The sequence below is a fragment of the Pipistrellus kuhlii genome, unplaced genomic scaffold (assembly GCF_014108245.1).
Source record: "Pipistrellus kuhlii isolate mPipKuh1 unplaced genomic scaffold, mPipKuh1.p scaffold_m20_p_28, whole genome shotgun sequence".
NCBI lineage: Eukaryota > Metazoa > Chordata > Mammalia > Chiroptera > Vespertilionidae > Pipistrellus > Pipistrellus kuhlii.
In genome coordinates, this window is record NW_023425527.1 from 6,756,417 (window position 1) to 6,778,057 (window position 21,641).

Here is a 21,641-nt window from a genome sequence, read left to right on the forward strand (position 1 = left end):
GCAGGAGGCAGCTGATCAATGTTTCTCTCTCATTGAGGTTTCTAACTCTCTATTCCTCTCTGTAAAAAACCAATAAAATATATCTTTAAAAAAAAAGAAAGAGGGAAGCATTTTAAATGATTAGGGTTTCTAGAATGAGAAGAGATGGGATGATATTGAGAAAGAGAATATGGTGTGAATAAGATGATTTAAATATATAGTGAATTAAGTTTTGGACATTGTGAGTCTGAAATGTCTGTGGACTATCTGTAAGGAGATTGAAATCCACAGCTCAAAAGACTAACATATGATAGTCTAAGTCACAGAATCGTAGCAATATCGAAGAGAACCCAAGTGTTCTCTGACAAGTTAGCTGTACAGAGACCAAGCCCTCATTACCATCTGGCCTTGTCCAGTGAAGTACTGAGCTCTCTGCTCTGAGCCACTGTGTGCTCTGTCCTGGAGCTAGGGCTCCCCACCAGCTGAAAATGAGGCCAGGAAGAGCTCTAGGTCTAAGAAAAAAAACTGAAAGGATTGAAATCTAAAATTGGCAGCAGAGTCATATTTTCCTATCTGCCTTTCACATGAAGATTTTGTGACCTTTAAAATTCTGTACAGAGTATATTTGAGGTTTTCTTTTATTTTTCTTACTAGTGGCCCAGTGCAGGAAATTCGTGCACTTTAAAAGGGAATTAATTAGAGGAAATATTTTAATATTGCTATTTTGTTTCCATCTCTCCATGCCAGTCTCTCCCAGTCTCTGTCTCTCTCTGTTTTTCTCAGCAGTCCTCCAAGCCTCCCTGCCTTCCTCTCTCCCTCTTCCTCTTTCCCAGCTGAGAGGAGGTGGGACCAGTGGGGGCACCTCTACCCTCTGCCTGCCCTGAGGCCTCATTCTGAGAGACGCTCTGAGAGCGAGCTGGGAGGGAGGGAAAGAAAGGGAGAAAAGGCTATGAGCTGGTGGGCGCTGTGTATGTCTGTGCATGTGTGCGGTTGTGCCATCCCCATCCCCACTGCACAAGTCCCCACCCTAGAGCCTGCTGGGCATGCAGCCTAGGCGTTAGGTTGAGCCTTTAGTCACTGTGGATGTTACAGACCCTGGCTCTTTATATATATATGGTTTGATATATATGGTTTGTTTGTTTTTCAATATGACTCTGTTGCCTACAATCATAAGCTAATAAACAGTACAGGGAATCCTCAGCAGCCTCAAGTCACCATATTACGTAGATAGGTTTCCTGGAAATCCCAGATTTAACCCCAGAGGGTGTATGCATCAGGCCCATCCTATCTTCATTTGGCCTTTCTAGATCATTATAGAGAAGGGAGACAATCTTACAGTATCTGATGCTTAAGAAAATACCGTTTTGAGGTTTCTGAGAAATCTTTGCTAGTTATAAACGAGTAAAAATTGAAAGAGAGAGGAGGTCACACATCTACTTACCTCTCTTACCAATGTTTCACTTTTCATTATTTAGCCAAATTAGGGAAAGTCAAAATACACTACTTGTATTAAAGATTAGGTTAGAATATAAATACAGTTCGTCTCAATTATAAAAAAAAATAAATTACCTTAGGCAATTTAGACACAACAACTGAGATGAAGTTGGAGAGAAGACTTTCATGGGAAGGTGAAGAGTTATTATTCAGGATTGTTAAAGAGGCAAGCTAAGGATAAATGCAAGTTTCTATACTTTCTTGATACACTAACAACCCAGTTCTGGGGACTTCTTAGTCTTATCGCTATTTGAATTATCTGATTAAATGAGTTTCCCATCTTCCACCTTCCTTTCTTCACTCTTTTCCCATTATTTCTCAACCTCCATTTGTTTTTTACACACTGCCAAGTTTTTGCCACCCATGGCTATTAAGCCTACTTGACATAATTTCTTAACTTATGTTAAATTCAGGATCTCAGAAAGAGTAATTTCTATAGCAAGCGAATAGCAAAACTAAGACTAAAGTCCTTGAGATTCCAAAGCTGATGATTTCTCTATTACATCACACTGTCTCTAAGGTTCAATTGACCACGAGTTTATGTCATGGTAAATGGAAAAAAGTAAAACTGACCAAATAATGTCACAGATGAGTTATCAAAAGAAAGACAGAATGAAGCAGAAAGAAAAACAGTGGAAGGGAAAGCAATGCAAGCATCATGTCAATTGTTAAGGAGTTCACATCATTTCCATAAAAGCTTTCTAGGAACTAGCTTTAATTGAAGACAGCATGAATAAACAATCAATTTTCTAAGCTGTCACCTATGCTGTCTTTAGAGAAATTTCCCACAACTTCTCTGAATTATTTGTTAAATCACACTGATGCTGTCTTAAACAGCATATTACTAAAAATTCTCAGAAAGACACTTAAAAATTCATTTCTGCTTTTAAAAAAAGTCACTGATTATCACGTTGTGGATATTGTTTACTTAGAATATACCTGAAAACATTAGATTCTTTGAGACTTTTTACTCTTGGTAATTAATCCACTGTAGGTAGTATAAAAAAACATTGATGTAGGGCTCAGGAGGTGTGGTTCAGTGGTCGAACCAAGAGTTCACGATTCAGTTCTAGTCAGGGCACATGCCTGGGTTGTGGGCTCGATCCCCAGTAGGGGGTATGCAGAAGGCAGCTGATTAATGATTATCTCTCATCATTGATGTTTCTATCTCTCTCCCTCTCCTTTCCTCTCTGAAATCAATAAAAACATTTTTTAAAACTGATGTAGGAAAGAGAACCCAATATAAAATAGTATGAAAAGCAATTTCTAATACATTAAGCATCATTTTGGGGCAGGATGGCTGTTTACCCAGCTATATTCTCCCAGGTAAACTTGTTTTCAATTCCAGTAAAGTCAAATGATGAAAATCAAACTTGCTGTCTCTCTACATTTGCTATCATTTTTCAAAATTCTGTTACAAGAAACTACAACATAGTATTTCTTACCTCCGTGCAACATAATAAAATATAGGATTCCCAGCTTTGGAAGTCCCAGCTTGGTAGAAAATATTTAATGTTTTCAAAGCCTTGAACTCCTCTTTTTCATGTACTTGATGCCTGCAAGAAAAAAAAGAACAGAGTGAGTCACAGGCTTTATATCGTCCATTGAGTACTTAGGAAAATCTACAATTAGACCAATGATAAAATATGCAAAATGACAAAATATTAAGAAAGGTAGACAGGTGTCTTTCTCCCTCTCTCTGAAGGGCAACTTGACAACATGTACCAAAATTTTCAAGGTGTCATTCTTTGAACAACAAAGAGTAATTCTTATGACTAACCTAAGAAAACTAGTGGGCAAGAATATTTATCATGCAATTGTTTTCAATCATGGTATTTTTTTTTCCAGAAAGAAGCTTTTGAGTATTTATTTATTGATTTTTAAGAGTTCAGTTTATCACCTCTTTTCTGGTTTATTGATTTTGAATGAGAAAGGCCTTCCTCTGCCCATATTTTCTTCTTCACGGGAGCCGATTCTCATGACTAGTACAAGCATCTTTTTCCAGATAGTTATTTAATTGTATCACCACCATTTACTAAGAGTCCATTTTAATCTGCCTGGTTCTGAATACCACTTTTATCATATACTAAATTCCCATATGGATTTATTTCTGAAGAAATCATGATTCATTTTTTATTCATTCTACTGAACACTCAGTGTGTGTCTTTAACCTGTGATTTATGTCATTCACCAACCTTGGAAAATTCTCATCTGTTGTCTCTTCAAATATTACCTCTTTACTATTCTTTCTAAGCTCTATTTCTGAAACACCAAGTAGATACATTAGACCTTCCTATTCTACCATCTAACCTCTGTTAACTTCTTTCATATTTTCCATTTCATTATGTTTCTGCCCTGACTGGATGCTAGTTCATTTGCTCAGAAATTATCTCCCAGCTATGTAATTTTTTAAATAACTTATTTTTAAAATATATTTTCTTTTACCTAATATTTCTTATATCTGGGGCATGAGGGAGAGGAGAAGTTATATTATTTCATTCCACAATGTTGCTGGTACCTGGTTAATATTTGTTTAATATTAATAGAAATATGTATATGAATGACTGGGAGACTATTTGCCAAATGTTAACTGAGTTATCTCTAAGAGGCAAAATAACAAAAAATTTTAACTTTTTTTTTTAGATTTATTTTGAATAATTTAATAATTGTTATTTTTATAGTTGAGAAAATTATAAAGCTACCCTCATTAAAAAAAAAAGAAAAATGGGTTTTAAAGAGCATTAATGGGAACTTGCAAGAGAGCAATAATAACACATAACATTTATTAAATATTTTATATATAGTATATCAGACACTGTTCTAAGTATCTTACACATATTAAATCATTTAGTCATCAAAAGCACAAAGGATTGTTTGTAATGGAAGGTAGGGTCTTAGGTAAAATGAGTAATTAGGTTTCCTTAAAAAAAAATGATTAGGACATCATAAGGAATCTTAGGGGGGAAAAATAGGTTTATATTTTTGCATTATGTAATTTTCAATAAGGCAATATGAAAGCTTTGTGTGGAAAATAGTCATTTTAATTAATAGGAATAAACATTTGTTACAGTGAGAACAATATAACAGAGCTAACCATAAACATTAAGTTAGAAAGGAGATTGTTATGAATTCATACTTTTCAATAATATCGAACAGTTGAAGTCATGTGTACAGAAATTACTATGACTTTCAGTAACTGCCCCTTATTCTTAGGGTACACGTTCCAGGAGCCTCAGTGGATGCCTGAAAACACAAGTAGTATCAAACCCTGTATATATGCTATTGTTTCTTCCTATACACATGTCCCTATAATAAAGTTCAATTTATAAATTAGGCACAGTATGAGAAAAACCAAAATAACTAATAATGAACTAGAACAATTATAATGAAATATTGTAATAAAAGTTATGTGACTGGCTTTGTTCATTATTAAGTAATATACGGGTACTTGACTATGAGACTGCACTAGTTTACCTGGTGACTGAGACAGCTACAAAGTGACAAACAGGTAGGTAGCCTATACAGCAGGGTATACTAAACAAAGGGATGACTCACATCCCAGGAAGGACAGAGCAGGGCAGCCCGAGATTTCATCCCACTACTCAGAACAGTGCATAATTTAAAACTTATGAATTATTTATTCAGGAATTTTTCAATTAGTACTTCCAGTACATTTGACCACAAGTAACTGAAACTGTGGATAAGGGAGAATTATTGTACTTGTAATATGATTAATAACAGACACAATGCAAGGCACATTACATGTAAAATCTTATAGCAATATTGAAGTATACTAATTTTCTGAGCCTCAATCTAAATACCATTAACTTTTAGGAGGGTTCTGAAAAATGATGCAGTGTGTGGTGTAAAGAGTTCAGTGCTTAGAACCAAAAGACCTATGAATTAGATGTGGATTCTTGGGCAAATTAATTATTCATTTTGAGCTGTATTTTTTTCTTTTTTAATATTTTAATTACAGTTTACATTCAATATTATTCTGTATTAGTTTTAGGTGTATAGCATAGTGATTAGATAATCATATACTTTACAAAGTGGTTCCCCAAATATTTCAAGTACCCACCTGGCCCCATAAATAGTTACTACAATATTATTGTATTTTCTTTAACTATAATATAAAAATAATATTATCCATGCTTTGTTATAAGTACTAATGCAAAACACCTCAAAGCAACATGACAAAATACTATGCAATAAGATACTATTATTTTTATAAGAAAATCAAAATAAAGCATATTTCAACAATATAAAAGTTAAGAAAAAAGTTAAATCTTAAAGCATGGCAATGTAGTTAGTTGTTAGGTACATCTTTCCTGATAATCCTCTATCAAAAATATAAACATATCGAACAGCTGGCCTACTAGTAAACCTTGCACCTCAAACAAAAAGAAAGCAATCAAGGTGGTACTTTACCTAGTCATAAATTCCTCAAACTTCGAACTGGTAAGATTAAGGCTGGACCAGTGTGTATCTGCCACAGGTTTGTGCTCTGGAGGACCCAGATATGCAAGAAGTGTTGCCATCTTATCAAAAGGTCGTCTTCCAACAGCTTTGTGATCCCTAGATATAACAAGCTGCTTAGAAAAATGGAGCAGTTCACATTTAGCAGTCCACATTTCTTTAAGAGTGCCATTCATTGCCTTTTTTTCCATTGTCAGTTGGGGGTTTCTACTTATTCGTGAATAGCACCAAAAAGATGTCTGAGGTTATGTTATACACTGAGACTTCTTAGATATAGGACCACTCCCACAATACAAAATTTACATAAGTAATTCTTATTTTCCTAGTATTCTTAATCTATTACCATTAAGTGGGATATTAGTAAATAAAAGTAACCTTCTGATCCATTTTTTCTCAGGATAAAAATAATCCATTTTGAGAAACAACTACATAAGAATTAAACATGTTGTCCCTAATATATTTCCGCTTAACCGGGGTAAATATGGATTTTCAATAACTACTGAATATTTAAAAGTATATATTTAATAAAAGCCTAAGCAGAATGACCAGAACCACCAGTCACTATGGCGCACACTGACCACCAGGAAGGAGGCAGATGCTCCACAGGAGCTGCCCCTGGTGGTCAGTGCGCTCCCACAGGGGGAGTGCTGCTCCGCCAGAAGCTGAGCTCACAGCTGGCAGCACAGCAGCAGTGGTGGGAGCCGCTCCCACCTCCGTGGCAGTGCTAAGGAACAGTGAGCCAAGTGGTAAGGAGCAGCAAGCAGATGGCAATAAGGAGCAAGGGGCCCTGGACTGTGAGAGAGATGTCTGCCAAAGAGCCCTGGACTGTGAAAGGGCACAGTCTGGGCTGAGGGACCCCCTCCATCCAGTACACAAATTTCGTGCACTGGGCCTCTAGTATAAGGATAATAAGATATTATTTCACAAACATCAAATTGGTAAAAAAAAAAAAAAAAAAAAAAAAAAAAAAAGAAAGAAAGAAAGAAAGAACGAAAGAGAAAATGCCAAACATTGGTGAAAATGAGTATAAAGAGGTACACTCATACAGTACTAGTCAAAGTGTGGATTAGCATGTACACTTTGAAAAGCAATGTGGTGGTATCTAATAAAGTTGAGACTCTATATACCCCAGAATGCTGCAATTATACATCTAGGTAATACACAAGGACACAAGTATGGAATTCTTTATTACATCACTATTTAAAACAGTGAAAAACAGGAAACAAACATAAGTATCCATCAATTAGGAAATACAAAAAATAAATTGATATAGTCAGTCAATGAAATATTAGCATAAGTTAAATAAGACATATCAAATAGACTATTGTGGAAGAGACTATATTCAGTATCCTAATATATGAAAACCCAGGGGCTGTCACAACCAAAACAACCGACAGGCAACCAAACAGCAGGCTGTGTGAGGTGACCAGGCTGGCAGGGGTGTTAGTGAGGGACGACCAAACAACTGAACAGCAGGCTGCATGGGGTGACCAGGCTGGTAGAGGGGTTTGGGGGGGACACCAGGCTGGCAGGGGGGTAGTACCCTGTTTCCCCGAAAATAAGACAGTGTCTTATATTAATTTTTACTCCCAAAGATGCGCTAAGTCTTATTTTCAGGGGATGTCTTATTTTTCCATGAAGAAGAATACGGTACACATTTATTGTTAAATGAAAATAAAGGAAATTTATTACCTGTATACGGTAGTTGTCAACACAAACCAGACAAACTGTGAATCCTACAGTATCAAGAATTTACTCATTTATTCAATGACAATCATGTCATCATCTTTTGGAACATCATCATAACAATCCAATTCCTGAATTTCCTGGTGAATTTCTTGTGACCCCATTTCTTTCAGAATCAGTGGACCAAATCTCTCATGTTTAGCCTAGGGGGGGGGGCCTTATTTTCAGGGGGATGCCTTATATTTCACTCAGAAGGAAACATGTAAGTAGGTCTTATTTTTGGAGGATGTCTTATTTTCAGGGAAACACGGTAACAGGCGACCAGGCCAGAGGGGACATAATTGGAGGCGACCAGGCCAGTGGGGGAGGGGCAGTTAGGGGCAATCAGGTCAGCATGGGGGGGGCAGTTGAGGAAGACCAGGCAGGTAGGGGAGTTAGTTAGGGGTGAGCAGGCTGGCAGGCAGAGGCCCTTAGGGGTGATTAGGCTGGCAGGGGTGCAGTTAGGGGCATCAGGCAGGCAGGTGAGTAGTTAGGATCCAGTGGTCCTGGATTATGAGAGGAATGTCTGAGTGGCAATTGGACATCCCCCAAGTGTTGCCGGATTGGAGAGGGTGCAGGCTGAGCTGAGGGGACTGCCCCCACCCCCCCCACACACACACACAGAGCACGAATGTTGTGCACTGGGCCTCTAATATTTCTACAGAATTTGAAAACACATAATTGTATTTTTATATCTATGACATATGTACCTATTGTTTCTTTATTTTGTCAGTTATACAGAAAGAAGAAATATCTTTTTCTCCCAAGAAATAAAATATAAAGATCTGAAGTAATACAGCAAAACGAGTGTTAAAGCTAAGTGGTAGACATGGATGTCTATTGTAGTATGTTCTATATTTCTTTTGTTTGCTGCTCTTCAGATGCCAATACTCATTGATATTCTAGTAAATTTAAACTTCTGTCTCAAAACACATTACGTGTGATAGTTTGCAAACCACAAAACCCAAAAGGCTAATTTGTTGTTTCTTAGCTTAACATTTTAAAAAAAAACCTCTGTAGCTTGTTGATCGTTTAACATGACTTACCCTTTGCCTAGATATTTTTAGAAAGTGTCTACATTTCTTTTTTCAAACCATAATTCTAATTCTAAGATGATGCCAAGTAAAAAGCATTATTCATGACCAATAATTTTATTAGGATAAATTTAAATATATTATAGACTTAAACAGAATTTTCAATATGCCCATGAGTGGGAAATCTTACCTGTTGCTGGAAAGATACTGGCCAATTTTCTCTTGATTATTCCAGAGTAGACGATGTAAAGCAAATACATTGCCATCACTGATGAAGGAAAGACTATGATTTACTGCATCACTTGTAGGGCAATCAGATGCTATATCAAGGAAAAACCTTCAAAAATACAAAATCATTAGAATTTTAAAAACCAGACACACTTATATCTATATCTGAATTAAATTTATATAAAGCAGCTTTATGAAATAACTGAGATTACAAATACTGTCGGTTTATTCACACGTAACTATCATTACAAGAGAAAAGAAGGGCAAGAAGAAATATGGTTTTCTATTTCTGATACCTGGCTACAGATTCACAGTAGGCTGCGAAGTCAGACAAAAACAAAGTTTAGATGGATGAGGCCTTGGAGGGATCCAGTAACTTACAGATAAGGAAATAGAGGCCCAGCAAGACAAAAGACCTCTCCTAAATCATATCACCTGTTAGGCCACAGCCAGGCTCAGAGCCTTGGCTCTCAATTTTTTATGGACAATTTGCTAGCTAGACTATGACTTCTGGGCTGACCTTCACTTTTCCCCCAATATGGTTTGCAGTCAAACAATATACTTCTTAAACTCCAATTAGAAAAAAGTTGGTATAAAGTGGGAAGAGAGTTTCACAGTCAAGCTTAAACTGTGTCAGATCAACTAGAGTCACGCTAGAGTTGGACATTAACTTGCATTTATAAAGTCTTTTCTCATAAACTATCTCATTTGTTTCTCTAAAATCAACTCAGACAGGTAAATAAAATATAATCCCTAGTTTACAGATAAAACAACAACTCAGAAATAAACAGAAAGCAACTAATTAGTTATAGAAACCTAAAAGACTTAAAGTTTCCTAAAATCATAAAAGTTTACCAGTTATTCATGAACAAAATTGTATACATCTGCATTTTTTAGTTGAAAGAGTAACATTTTAGTTCAGATACACTTCCAAGTTGAAGTATCAAAAATATTCTAACACGTTGAAACCGGTTTGGCTCAGTGGATAGAGCATCAGCCTGCAGACTGAAGGGTCCCAGGTTCGATTCCGGTCAAGGGCACGTACCTTGGTTGCGGGCACATCCCCAGTAGGGGGCATGCAAGAGGCAGCTGATTGATGACTCGTCGATGTTTCTAACTCTCTATCTCTCTCCCTTCCTCTCTGTGAAAAATCAATAAAATATATTTTTTTAAAAATATTCTAACACAAAAAGATTGTGACTTTGCCGTTACACATTACCTATATAAACTATTTTGGTTTCAGGTTTGTTTTTTTACTAAAATGAATCATTTCCTTCTTCCTCTGTTCCATAATGTGGTATCCTTAAATCTTTTATTTTAGTAATATGTCAAAAATCCCTTCAGGTTTTGAAATACGGAAATCACTACCAAATTATAAAGAATATGTATTTACTACATCTCTGTCTTTTACAGCAAAATAAGATTAACTATGTTCTGGACCTAGAGAGGGAAAAGAAAAAACCTTACACAAATATATGGATTGCAGTGAAACTAAAAGTATTTGATTCAAACAGAATCAACTAAGGAGCAGGCTGCTTACCTTCGTGCTGCATCAAAGTTGCTTTTCACAAAATCATTGAAAGGCCGCATGTGTTCTTCTTTTGTGAAGAGAACATGATTGGCAATACTCTGAAGTATCTAAACAATGAAACAAGGTAATGAAGAGTCAGATTATTTATTGTATGAAGTCTACACATTTGTATGTTCATTAAAAAAACATGAATTTTGTCATAGATATAATTTCTACTGGTAGTTAAAATCAATTATTCCTCATTCTATAAATACTAGTTGTTGTTTCTATTTCCCAAATATAATTCTTATATATGCATGCGAATATTTACATACATAAAAATGAATATTAAACATTTTAATGTACTTTTAAAAAATATATTTTTAATTGATTTTTTACAGAGAGGAAGGGGGAGAGATAGAGAGCTAGAAACATCGATGAGAGAGAATTATCAACCACTAGCTGCCTCTTACACACCCCGTACTGGGGATATGCCCGCAACCAAGTTACATGCCCTTGACCGGAATCGAACCTGGGACCTTTCAGTCCGCAGGCCGATGCTCTATCCACTGAGCCAAACCGGTTTCGGCTATACTTTTTAACAAAAATAAATAAATAAATAAAATCACACAGTACACATTTTGGTCTCCATTTCAGAATTTCCAGTATGACTATGTGAAAGACTATCTTAAGAAGACATTTTCTCTTGATAATAATACCCAGGTACCAGTCTAATGAATTCCTCTGTAATAAAAATAAAACAAAAGCATATAAATGAAAACTATAGGGTGTTTTGAACATAAACTCAAGAGGAAGCACAGTGAATATGAAACTCTAAAATTTTAGTTGAAAGAGAAATTTAAAACAGATTATCAAAATAATTCTTCACCTTTGACATTAACTTCAAGCCCCTTTCGATTCTAGGTGGTGGCTTTTTATCTAAAATGCCTGCTTCATATGGTGAGACAATGGCAGGATTGATAAACCTGAGGAACATGGCACTTCCTACTGCACCGATGCTGTTCTGAGGGAAACGTTGGCTAACCACCTAAAAACAAGGAAATGGGAAGAAAGAACTCAAAGGTCAAACTTTAAACAAAAGCTCTGACTTTCTTTTGAACAACACATTTCTATTTTTTCCTATTCCCAAAACATCAGTAAATAAAGCTCATCCTTAATTCTTGCCTTCATTTTAAAACACAATAAAGGTATCTTAGAAAAAAGAAAAATCTCATTAAGTGAATTGTGTAGAAGAGACCTGAAAAAAAGGCCTTAATTTTTTTGTTTATGATGCAGGTTTGAAGAGTAACAAAAGCAGACCAAATTTCCACTGATTAGTAAGACATGAGCCCCTTAAACATCTAACACCTAGTAGTAAATACTTACGTTTTGTTGTGTACCAGGTATAATTAAATTTCTTGAGCAAAATGCTTTCCATGTACAAAACAAAACTTAATTTTCTTAGATTCCTATCAAGAGAAAAAACTTACTTACAAGTAACATTATTGCCAGTTCCTTTCTTCATCAGAATGCTATATAATATAAGGACCTACCTATTATTTAAACCATGGAAGAATGGGAATTCTTGGGACATAAAAGAAAAAAGGATCCCACCAGCAGAAAAGAGAACCTTTACGTGTACCTAAACTTATAAATCTGTCAAGTATATACATAAAAAAGGTAAGAGTTCAAGAAATGAACTCTTACCTTTTTTATGTATGGTTGCCCATACTGGAAAGCAATGTGAGCCCAATATTTTAAATGAATTTATTTTCTCTTTATAAACATTCTACTTCGAAGGTAAAGTAATAGATTTGGAAAGTTTATGAAACTGGCTCAGCTCTAATAATTGAAATGTGAATTTATCTTGAAATTTACATTTTTTACAGATACAACTTTTCTTGCTTAGTATGGCTAGCTGCTGCTTAAAGCAAAGCCACTATAAGGGCAAAGCCACATCACTCTATTTGGCATTCTGGGATTCCAGGGGCGAAGCTATATTTCAAAGGATACTGGGGGAAATGAAAAAAGGGATTTATGTGCAGAATCTCATATAACTCTGATTATCTTCACAATGCCTCAGTGAAGTAAGACATCTTCTCATGAATTCACATGGCTCAATGAACCCAGATTAACTCTGGAAAGAATAAGGATGATTTCATTCCATTCTATTCCCTTTAGTGCTTTGGTGGTATACATTTTAAATGTGTTTTTATTCACTGCCTAAAATCTCAAAATACTTCTCTATTATATCTGATCGGGAATTACTAAAAATAAAAAATGATATTTTAAGCCAAAGAAAATCTTTGTGAAGAGGTGAGAACAGAGGTGAGTTATAAGGAATGCTCTCCTTCATTTATGCTATGTAGCTTAGAAAGCTTTTCTTGTGTTATGGTGCTTGGTGACACTGCATGAAGAACCTTACACTTACATAAGGAGAAACTGGTGAAAGCAGCTAAATATAACAGCCTTGGTAGAATGTCTTTCAAATCAAAATACTGTTAAGAGTTATTTTTAGCTGAAATACAGTTTTAGAAGTAAAAGTAAGAAGACTATTCAAGTGCTTTCACAGTCCCGTACAGTGCTTTAACCATTGGAAGAATAGGAATGGAAAAAAATGAACATATGCTACACACAGACAAAATTCTTCATATAGTTTCAGAATATTCACGGACCACCACTGTTACTGAGAGGTTCTTTTAGAACCCCGCGCCCAAATTTAATTTTAAAACAGAGGAAACATATCAACAAACCTGCAAAATGTTAAAGCCTTTAAGGAGGGAGTGAGCAAGAAGAGGATTAGAAACTGTTTTATATTCAACTTCAAACAGGTTGTTGCTATTGTTTTTAAATCAGTATATATTAAGTTTAATCTATTAAAATCAATCCTGAAATGGTTTTTTAAAGCTAAAAGATATAGCTTGGTTTCCAGAAAACCAGTTAATTTATAAAATACTAACCTGCTGTGAAAGTATCTTTAAAAATCAGTAATTTACGAGCACATCAAGAGTTCTTTTTAAATACATTTTGAAAGTAGCTATTTACTGGTTTTCTCTAGGACAAAAAAAATTTTAACATATGACTCACATTTATACCTGATTTATACTTAACACTACTCAGTATCAGAATTTAATGAAAACGTGAGTAAATTACTTCCCAAAAGAAGAATATACAAAAGTACTATACATTCACTATCTTCCACATCTCCAAAATAATTCATTTCAAAACTCAAAGAATCCACACATCAGAAACACACATTATTTCATGTATCATCTAATTATGAATCTCACTGATGATAGTATCACTATATTTTAAAACTAAAACTTGATAAAATATAATCAATATCAATGCATATTTCTTTCTTTCACCACTAATTAACACCAATATAGTTTTACATCATAGTATACATATACTCATTTGTTTTCTTAATCTGTAAAAATCTAATTTGGATCCAAAAGACATTTTACATAAAGGTCAAAGTTGGGCTAGCCTATTTGCTGGAACCAGTTATCATTCAAATGTCGACTTTATCCCCCCTAGTGAAAACTGAACTACATGTTACAAATAAATGCAGTCATAAATTATATATTAGCAAGAGGATTGCTATCCCTACATACTTAACTAACTGAGTTAGGGAGGCAATTAACTTCTCAATTATACATTATATATTTGATTATAATAAACAGAATTACCTATAACAGGATTATACAGCTATATTTCAGAAACCGGAATCTTCTCTATATATTTTACATATTCCAATCCATGATACACATACCCTAAGAGAAAGCTTGCTTTTAGAAGATCTTTAAATTCTGTTAAGCCATAACTCCATAAGTCAGCATTTTAAATTTATATTGACTATACTGTCTTCATACTTGGGAACATGTGCTAAAATATTTCAAATTACCAATTATATTCCCTTTGTTTCCATGAGGACCTCATATCACCTGCGCTGAGAAACACATTCCAAAATTGGTGTCACTCAAACACTTAAGCAAACAAAAAAAAACCCTGAAAATAACACTAGTAGAAAAAAAAACCACATTTCAAAGAACAATTTTAGACAAATCTTAATAAATAGAGCAATGTTAGGAAGGCTAGAAAACATGCTCTAGATAGAAACACAGAAAGCCTGGATTTTAATTTATGTGATACACTACACAATGGCATTAGTAAAACACTGAACAAGAGTGTTAGAAACAGTAAATTAATTTCAACAGTGATGGTGTATATTATGTTAAATCCATGTATGCTGAGAATTAGAAGGCGGAAGCATTAGAAAGAAATGTTTTTATTAAGCAAGATGGACATCCAACCCAATTCATTTGCTCACAGCGGATCAAATTTACTTAACATAAAGTGAATACTGAATGGATATGAAAGCATATGTTTCTAAATTTTAATTTAGTTCTGAATTTAAAAAAGAAATTTATTATTATATGGAAAGCTTAGACACAGAATGAAAGATGAAACCAGATGTATGCTCTAAATCATACCTTTTTAAGCTAACTACCTACATGACTCCTAAAGGTTTCCTTTACCTATTTCTCTAGAATTATTAGATAGTGCCTGCTGGATAAGAATAAGTCATACTGACAGATAATGGCAAATTTAAAATGAATGCATGTTGTATTTTGGATAAATTTCACTCATGGGAAGAAAATAATCTTTACCCTAATTTTCTTCCTTTTTAATTAGGAAGTTCATAGTAGTAGGAAGTATAGTCAGATCATGTTTGCAAAATGAGATATTTCTCTATAAATACAGACTCAATGAGTTTTCCTTCATTTCAAAAGTACTATGTTCTCAGTTCCAATAGTTTAATAGTGATTTTCTCTAAGGTAAAAGTGGTTTTTAAGATTTTTATAATCTAAGCACAAATATCTAAATTCTGCCTGGGATGGTCTAGATAAAAATATCAAAAGTAAAAAATAAAATTTAGCAACTTTTAGATAAATTTAGAAAGTGATACTTCCCCTCCACATACTTCTATCAATTAAGAAACATTCATTTCTAGAAAAAGAAACCACTCACATCACTTCAAATAAGAAGCAAGAATGAAGAGAGTCAGCATTTCCTAAGGCCTTGAAATTAAGTTTCTTTTGCATTCATTTACAATTTAAAAAAATAACAATAATAAAATTAAACCAGAGATGTAACAAATGCCCCCAAAATGTTTTTGGGATAAATCAAACCAAAGGAACACAGAGAATGTTTCAATGTAACTTAATTCCAGGGTTAATTGAAATGAAAGCTATTTTGTGCCAGAATTAGTAGAATGATTTTATAGTGAAGGTCAAATAGGCTGAAGTGAAGATGTTCTTAACAAACAGCAAAAGATTTTGGTTTTGCTTTGAAAGAAACAGCTAATAAAAAGTTCTCCAAACTTACTGATTTTTTGTTTTCCTTTTTTTCTTTTACTGTAGCTTTATTCAGTAGGGAGTGGCAAGTTGCCTACAGAACAGAGATGAGCACAAACAAGTCACAGCACCAACTACATACAGCAACAAAAACAATGTTGGCTTGTACATAAAATTACACGATCAATGTAACACAAATGGAATCAACAAAAAATTAGAAATCAACTGAATTTAGAGGGATGAATTTTATTTCTGGATTTTAATTTTTTAATACATTTTTAAGCCAAAGCACTAAATAAACAGCAAGAAATGTTGAGATAATCATATCTACTATTTCTGGCTATAAATCACAGAAAAACTCTCCCCAAGTGGATTTGAGGATATTTATATTTACATTTTTCAGTTAATTCCTAGCTTTTGATAAATTTTATAGGAAATGCTGATTACAAATAGTTCACACAATTAAAACATATCTACATGATTTTTTATTGATATAGACTACTTCTCTGTGTATCCTTCAATTGACTTAAAGTTCTTTTTTCAATAGTTGGCATTTAATTTAAAGTCTACTTATTAAAAATAAATATTAAATGACTAAATAGAAAAACTCACTTTAGAGATTCTGATTTTTAAAATCTCTCTTTAAGAAATATTACTCTTAAAATTTCATATTTTTCTGTTTCAAGGCTACTTCCTAAAATAGTTCTAACCAGAGAAGGTTAAAAGCTCTGCAACATCTGGGAGAAGAATGTTATCAGCTCAACTAGAAATAAGCATTAATTAATATTAAAGTGAGGAAATTGCAGAGAAAATTATAGAATAAAATTGTAAGCCTACTTAAAATTTTTTACATATTTGACCATTTATCAGAATGTCTTAAAAAATAAACCCAAAAGAAAAAAGCATCAAAACCCACAGAGACATATTGGTTTAATCTCTCAAAGCTTCTTCTAGGTCAAAGAGTTATTTTTAAATTAAAATACTCCTGACTGGACTAGACCAGGCACAACTATTACTTTAAAAATATTTTAAAAACCAAATTAGAATTATGTAATCCACCACATATAGTATTTTATTCTAAAAATTCTGTGCATTCAATACCATACCCATAATAACTTAGGCTTCAAGTTAGTTTGACATTTGCTCATCCATCTGTACATCCATCCAAATAGTTATTGTGCATCTAAATGCTAGATACCATTCTAGGCATTGGGAGGTGGCAGTAAAATAAGAAGACACCGTCCTTTTCTTACGGAGATTTGGTACGTACAAACCTTAGCCTACCTACAAAGGCAATAATAACTAAATATATAATTTAAAAAATGCAGTTTTTATATGTTTTTTAAATTTATGATATGTAGCTATCATTTACTGCGTTAAAAATCTGTGTAAACTACTTCTATTTAGAGAAGCAGATTTACTGAGAAAAGATAATATTTTTTGAAATTATAACGTTTAGCTCTTTCAGAATGTTCTCACCATAATTTAAAAATATCTATTCTTGAAATTATTTTCTCATTATTCTAAAACTACCAGGAAGAAACGTGTAAATAAATACACAAGAAAATGCTTTAATTATAAATCTACACTGTTCACAGTTATTTGGCTCTTCTTATGCAACCTTAACCCAATCCACTAACCAAGAAAGTATATAAAATAAGATCTGATTAAAGCATGACTTTGAAAAGGCTTAACGCTCAAAAATATGAACTCAAGTAAAAAGAGCAAAAGCTCAGAGAAGTTTATTAGCTAGCAATAATTCTTACTTAGCTTTCAAAATTTCCCCCATAGGTCCAAAAGCAGGAACCATGTTTATTACAACAAAAAACAATCAACTACTATTCCTCCCAATAGTCCATAAAAGTACAAAGATACACTATGTTACTGCCGAAGTCAAAAGGGGAGGGGGGAGGAAAAAGCCAAAAGAGGGAAGAGGAATAAAAGTATAAGAGCAAACGAAGGGGAAAACTACATTTGGAAGGAGATTCAATGGAAGATTATCTTAAGATTAAAGCTTTTATGCTATCTCTATTTTTTAACTAGTAAATATAAATTGTCTGTTACCAGTCACTTAAAAAAAAACTTATTTATAAATAACATAGTATACCTTTGCTCCACAGCACTCTATATTCCTACAAGTTTACCCAAAACTACAAAAAATTCACTGGCACATTTAAATAGTATTCTTAAAGAGAATAATTTTATGTGCAATTTTAATATGGTAATTCAGGTCTATTATAACACTGGGTATTTTATTATGGACTGCTTTAAAAAACACAATACATGGTGTTTAATAAGCCACCTGCCTCTATTTTCTGAATTATTTTCACTATTATCCTTCCTTGCTAACTATGAAAGCTACTTAGAATTTTGCTTACTTGGGTGGGAGGAATCAGGGAATTTATTCCTCCATTAATTATTTCCTAAACACTTACTAAGTACTAAGCCCTGTTCCTTTCACCTTATCAGAAGCACGGTCTTAAATGAGACTCCAAGTTTGCTGATGATACAAAAAGCACGTTTTCTTTTAGGATGATGACCACATGAAGAATGTGCACTGAAATCGACTAGAACATGTAATCAGATTTAGGGGTGTCGAACTCAATCAGAGAAGGGGCCAAAATCTAAAATCCAGCCTAAATCGCGGGCTGAATGGTTTACTGAACAGTCATAAACTGTCATTGTGATGGAAACGCAGTGGAGTGCAGTGATGACAGCGCAGTTCGGGCCACATTGCAAGGCCTGGTGGGACGGATTTGGCCCGCGGGCCTTGTGTTTGACTACCTATCTGATAGGTAGTCAATACTCTTAACTAGCAAAAGTCAAAGTCACTGCAACTTTAGAAATTCATTTGTTCTCTGAAAAGAGTTACTACTTGGCCAACAAGAAGTTGACCCAGACTGTTTTTAATATGTGTTCACTGTGTCTTACCTGTTTTTCAAACAGAATTACTGAATTAGATTTAAGGTAAAATCTGAATAATGACCAAACTTAAGAGAAACTATTATTCACTGTGTTAAGCTGTATTCATGTTATAACTAAACCATCCTCTATTCTGAGATTTAACTATCTGAAAAAATTATATGGGGTCCTCCTAAGCTTCCTTGAGCTATTTTGAAAAGGCAGAAAAAGTCACAATAAGTTGCGAGTTTTAATGCTAAGTATGCTTTACCATCTATGATAATAAAAGTGTAACATGCAAATCGACAGAACGACTGAACAGTAGAATGACCATCCGGATGATCATCTGGACGACCAAACCATGACACATGCTGGTGTGAGGGACAATCAATGGGGCGGGGGCTCCACGACCACAGAGCCCTGGCCAGGAGGGCGGGGCCTCCCTCTGCTGGGCGACTGATCACGGAGCCCGGTGATTGATCACCCTGCAGACGGAGGGCCACCTGGCCGGCAGCCACAGAGGAAGGCCCAGGCCACCAGCCAGTGAAGCTGTGGCGGGAGTGCAGAGCCGGCTAGTGATCGCCCCTCAGAGGGAGGGCAGCTGGTGGTGGGGAGAGGAGCAGTGCTGCACAGGGGTGGGGCCAGCTGCTGACAGCCAGGGAAGGAAAGCCCCAATAGGCCCTGATCACCAGCCAGGCCGAGGGACCATACACAATAGTTTCCGGATTGCGAGAGAGTGTAGGCCAGGCTTAGGGACAACCCCCGTCCCGCCGCCATGCATGAATTTCGTGTACCGGGCCTCTAGTCCTATATAATAAAAGCCTAATATGCAAATTATCCCCTTGGCTGGGCGTTCAACTGGGAGTTCGACCAGGGGCCGGGACCAGCTGGCTAACCACCTGTGACCCCTCCCACAGCCAGCAGCCCCTAGAAACCCTACCTGTGCCCAAATTTCATGTACTGGGCCTCTAGTCTATGTATATGATGAAAATTTTTTATAGATACCACAGATACATCATTATAAGTAGGAATGGAGACAATTTTCACACACAGAAGCCTGAAACAGCTTTTTTATTTTTTTTTATTTTTTTTTTTTTTCCAGCTGAGTGGTCATTTTATTTTTTTTTTTTATTATTATTTTTTTTAATAAGTTTTTATTGTTCATATTATTACAAATGTTCCTTTCCCCCCACCCACTGAAACAGCTTTTTTAAATGGTAATTTCATTGATCTTGCTAATGTCTCTAAGAAACTGAAACCTGTGCTTAAAAAACAAACAAACAAAAAGCCCACAAATGGCTGGGATGACTGCAAAGATGGAGACACAAAGGCATTGGTTTTGGTAAATGCATAATTTCCTTCCTCTATACCCACCCCTGTCCCAAACTCCAGCCCCACTAATGCTTCTTCCAGAATCACAGCTTAAATAGGATAAGTGGATTTGCATTAATCTCCCTTGGATAAATAACTCCTGAAACTGTATATGCAATTCAAAAACACAGTGGAAGCCATAAAAGAACAACTATCTATTTCCTCGGTAGGGATGACTATGGACAGGAGAATCATTACTTGCAGTACTAATGTGAGAAAGACTAAAAATTTATTCTGAACAATGCAATATCTATAATAATAAAAGCATAGTATGCTAATTAGACTGGACGTCCTCCCGGACGACCTTTCAGACAAAGCTGGAGCTGCTGGAGGGAAGCCCAGGTCCCAGGTACCAGAGGGAAGCCGATGCCAGCAGCTGGAGGAAGGAAGGCCTACTCTTGTACAAATTTCGTGCATCAGACCTCTAGTATTTTATAAGTAGCATTCTACATAAAATAAAGAAATTACTCCATCCTGGGAAAACCTGCCACAAACATATTATACGCCCCTCCCAAATATTACTGAGAAACAACTGTATAAGTTTAAGGCATACCGCGTAATGGTTTGATTTAGGTTCAACTAACATCCATCTTCTCATACAGATACAATATAAAGAAGAAAGGAAAAAAATTTCTCCTTGGGATGAGAACTCCTAGAATTTACTCTTAAAAGTCTCCTATATATCATGCAGCAGTATTATCTTAGTCATCACGTTGTGCCATATATCCCTAGTACTTATTTATCTTATGACTAAGCATTTGTACCTTTGACCACTTAATTCCAATTCCCCCTCACAAGTCTGATCTCTTTATCGTGTTTATTTTTTTAGATTCCACATATAAGTGAGATCATATAGTATCTGTCTTTTCTATCTGACTTATTTTACTTAGCGTAATGCCTTCAAGGGTCATCCAAGTTATAAATGGTAGAATTTCCTCATTTTTTTATTGTTGATAATATTCTACTATATATACATACACTTCATCCATTCATCCACTGTGTCCTCATATGATGGAAGGGGCAAGGGAGATTTCTGGGGTCTTTTTTATAAAAGCATTAATGTCATTCATGAGGGTTCCACCCTAATTACCTAAATATTTCCCAAAGGCACCATTTTTAGTTCCTAAAGGTAAAGAGTTAGGTTCTTTGGGATCTTTCTTGCTTTTTTAATGAAGGTATTTATTGCTATGCATTTCTCTCTTAGAACTGCTTTTGCTGCATCACAGAAGTTTTATTATGTTGTGTTTCTGTTTTCATTTATCTCAAGAAGCTTTATTTCCCCTTTAATTTCTTCTTTGATCTACTGATTGTTCAGGACAATGTTAATTTCTATGTGTTCATAAATTTTCCAGTTTTCCTCATATTTATTTATTTTGAGTTTTACGTCATTGTGGTCAAAGGAGATACTTGCTCAGTATGATTTCAATCTTGAATTTGCTAAAACTTGTTTAGTGGCCTAACATATAATCTATCCCAGAAAATATTCTGTGTCTTTAAAAGAATGTGTATTGTGCTGTTGTTGGAAAGAATGTTCTATATATATTTGTGAGGTCTGCTGTT

General features: G+C 34.9%; 1 protein-coding gene across 12 annotated transcripts in view; it reads right to left on the minus strand.

Moving 5' to 3' along the window:
• The window catches only part of NF1 (neurofibromin 1), a 217,158-nt gene that overhangs the window by 82,153 nt on the left and 113,364 nt on the right, over positions 1–21,641 (minus strand). For 10 of the 12 annotated variants that reach the window (XM_036454405.2, XM_036454404.2, XM_036454398.2 and 7 more), the window contains 6 exons: positions 15,841–15,903; positions 11,339–11,497; positions 10,480–10,577; positions 8,902–9,048; positions 5,905–6,051; positions 2,919–3,029 (listed from right to left, as the gene is read on the minus strand). In XM_036454405.2, coding sequence (XP_036310298.1) covers positions 2,919–3,029; positions 5,905–6,051; positions 8,902–9,048; positions 10,480–10,577; positions 11,339–11,497; positions 15,841–15,903 — 725 coding nt within the window. The remainder of the gene's footprint in view (positions 1–2,918; positions 3,030–5,904; positions 6,052–8,901; positions 9,049–10,479; positions 10,578–11,338; positions 11,498–15,840; positions 15,904–21,641) is intronic. The other 2 variants (XM_036454406.2, XM_036454402.2) reach the window with 1 other exon arrangement.